Here is a 3,465-nt window from a genome sequence, read left to right as displayed (position 1 = left end):
AAACTAAAAAAAAAAAAAAAACTGTTATATACATCGTTTATGTATGTATTTCTCTTGTAGTATTAAAAATGATTGATAAAAAGTGAGCGCAAATAAACAAAATATGCAAAACGAATAATTTTACAGAAAAACATACAAATATAATTTTTAAAAGAGATTAAAAATAATACAAAAGGGATGAAAAAAATTATACACATATAATTTGTAAAACAAATTAAATACCGTAGAAGAATTTTTCATATATAAAGGTACACACGCACTAGTATTCCAAGCAAACTCAAGCCTATAAACGGTGCCTTATTTCAAAAATCGATTGAACCAACAACAATGATGCCTAAACTTGATATTGTGTCTATTAAGGTAATGGTAAAGCCATCGTCTCCAACCCCTAATCACCTTAGAGATTTCAAAATCTCCCTCGTTGATGAGATGGCTCCTCCAATCTATATTCCCATAATTTTATTCTACTCAGCCACTGATATTAATAGTTCCTTTGGAACTCATGATGTCGAGACCATATCCAATAAATTAAAGGTTTCTTTATCCAAAGTTCTCACTCTATATTACCCATTCTGTGGAAGATTCAAATGTACCTCACCATCCTCTGTTGATTGTAATGATGAAGGTGTACCTTACATCGAGTGTAAATTCCCCACTAACCTTGTAGATATTCTCAAAAGGCCTCAATCCCAAATGCAGGAGCTTTTGCCATTTGACCCATATAATAATGTTTCTAGTAGTTTGGATCAAAATGATGACAAACACAAAGTGACCATGGCGGTTCAGTTGAGTGAATTCAAGTGTGGGGGTATTGCACTTGGTGTGTGCCTCTCACACAGGGTAGCAGATGGCGAAGCAACATCATCATTCCTCAATGCTTGGGCTAAAACTGCAAAGGGTCTTTTCAACCAAGTAGACCCACCTCAAATGGATGCAGCTTTGAGTTTCCCTCCACGGGGAATAGAATGGGCCATCACTAGTCTCATGGTCGGTGGTGGCAATGAAAAACTCGTGACCAAGTGTTTCTTGTTTAGTCCAACGGACTTGTCCAGATTGAGAGCTAGATTTGGAAGCTTTAATCCGACTCGCGTCGAAGCTGTCACAGCACTCATATGGAAATCAGCAATTCAAGTAGCAAAAGGAAGTTCTTCTGGGGAGTGTAACAGAACCTGTTACAAGGCTTCTATGGTGTGCCATGCCGTCGACATTCGTAATCGAATGGTGCCACCGTTGCCAAAAAACTTGTTTGGCAATCTTTGGCTTTATTCTATTTCTGAATTGGTGGATTTGGGTGACGGAGGTTATGGAACAGAAGAGTTGTGTGATTTGGTGGGGATGGTTAGGAATGCTATTAGAGAAACTAGTGCGGGTTATTCAGATATGCTGCTTCAAGGTGACGGTTTGGATGAGTTCGATGAATTCTTCAAGGAAGCAAGATTAAGGGTCGCTGAAAATCTTGTTGCATGCTGTGGATTTAGTAGTTGGACAAGATTTGGTTTCTATGAAGTTGATTTTGGATGGGGGAAGCCAATTAAGGTGAGAAACATTAATTTGCCTATGAAGAATGTGACATATTTGATTCCTACAAGAACTGGGGATGGCATAGAGGCTTAAAATAGTTTAATTTTTTTTAATTATTCTTAAAATAATTAAATAATATTATATATACTAAATATGAATTATAAATATTATATGTATACACTACAAGAAAATAAGTTTTTTGCCACGCTTTTAAAACGTACCGAAGAGTGCAAAAAAGCGTGCTGATAGCTTTTTGCCATGCTTTTTGAGCTACCGGCACGCTTTTGAAAGGGTCACATCTGCAAGCGTGCCGGTTGATCTATCGCCACGCTTTTCTTGATCTATTGGTACGCTTTACTTTTTGCCACGCTTTTAAATGTGTCGAAAAATAGACATACAATCACGCTTTTAAAGCGTGCCGAAAGATACACATATAGCCACGCTTTTAAAGCGTGCCGAAAATTGAAAACTTGTCGTTACACTTCAAAAGCGTACCCTAATCCTTTTCAAATAAAAAAAAAAGAAAAAATAAAAATAGAATAGAAATATTAAAAAGTTAATCTTTCAAATAAAATAAAATACTAAAAAATTAATCTTCCATTGATTTATATGAATTATGTACATGATAAAATATGAATAAAACATTTAAGAAAAAATAAATTCAACTTCCAAAATGAACATTTAAAAAAAATACAATTCTATATTAAAAAAAATCTAAACTAATTCCTAAATAATATTCGGACTATTTTGTAGCACACAAATGGTTGCATGCACACAACTCTTGTATAGTTGTCGGAGGTGGAGAAGCTGTTGGACGACAGTAACCTGTATGCATGAGAACTATACAATAAATTGCAAAATCAATACTAATTTCAAGCATGTCAAATTTGTCACCTAGTAATAAAAACTAGTAGCCCCTTTTAATAATAATACATACCTACAACAAGATCTGAGCCATATGTGTAGACATCAGTCCTCCATAGCTGGCCACCTATGATCTGAACATATTAATATTAACTCTCAAGACTTGGTATAGCATCAGAATTCAGATACTAGAGGCTAAAGGCATATTTCAATTTCATACATTGGGTTTCCAAATAAAAAATATAGGTACATTTTTCTAATAGCGAAGTGAACAAATGAAAATTTACATCTCATCTCATTAAATTATTTAATTATCTACATTAATGTAAAATAAATTCATGCCAGCGTCAAGGAAGCATTAGTGAAAAGTATGCATTAAAATCACATAAAACATTGATAGCCATTGAACTAGTCTCCAATCAATACAAAATATCTAATAATGAACAAGAAAACAAGCTTCCAGAACCAAGCACACACATCTAAACTAAAGTGAAGCTCAAGGATCAATAGCCATTGAAAAAATAATCTTAGAATATTACTAGTTAGTAAAAAGAATAGTGAAGTCAAAGTGAAAATCAAGGGAAGTAAAAATGAATTGGGTGACCTTTTAACTTTATCACCAGAACAATAAGTACGTTCAGGTAGTTATTAACTTTTGACTAACTTAATTTACTAAACAACTTGATGCACGAATTGTAAATCACACTTTTTACAACTCGTACCACTAACCAGCAAGTGCACTGGGTCGTCCAAGTAATACCTTACGTGAGTAAGGGTCGATCCCACGGAGATTGTTGGCTTGAAGCAATCTATGGTTATCTTGTAACTCTTAGTCAGGAAGACAATAAAATAATTCACTTATCAAATATGATTGCAAGGAGAAAAAGGGCAGAACACAAATTATACTTGTATGCAATGATGGAGAATAGGTTGGAGTTTTGGAGATGCTTTGTCTTCTGAAATTCTGCTTTCCTCTGTTTTCTGATTCACGCACGCACGTCCTTCTATGGCAAGCTGTGTGTTGGTGGATCACCGTTGTCAATGGCTACCATCCATCCTTCCAGTGAAAAGGGTCCAAAT

At 34.9% G+C, this 3,465-nt stretch overlaps 1 protein-coding gene across 1 annotated transcript; it reads left to right on the top strand.

Moving 5' to 3' along the window:
* Positions 310-1,614, top strand: LOC107627468 (vinorine synthase-like). Its single transcript, XM_016330300.2, has one exon. The coding sequence runs from the start codon at positions 328-330 to the stop codon at positions 1,612-1,614; it is 1,287 nt and encodes a 428-aa protein (XP_016185786.1). The 5' UTR covers positions 310-327.

The sequence above is a fragment of the Arachis ipaensis genome, chromosome B02, assembly GCF_000816755.2.
Source record: "Arachis ipaensis cultivar K30076 chromosome B02, Araip1.1, whole genome shotgun sequence".
Lineage (NCBI taxonomy): Eukaryota > Viridiplantae > Streptophyta > Magnoliopsida > Fabales > Fabaceae > Arachis > Arachis ipaensis.
This window is presented reverse-complemented; position numbering and strand designations above follow the sequence as displayed.

What these genes read in the sequence shown, in the direction of transcription:
- LOC107627468 (XM_016330300.2), top strand. Translation starts at nt 328, where the DNA reads ATGATGCCTAAACTTGATATTGTGTCTATTAAGGTAATGGTAAAGCCA.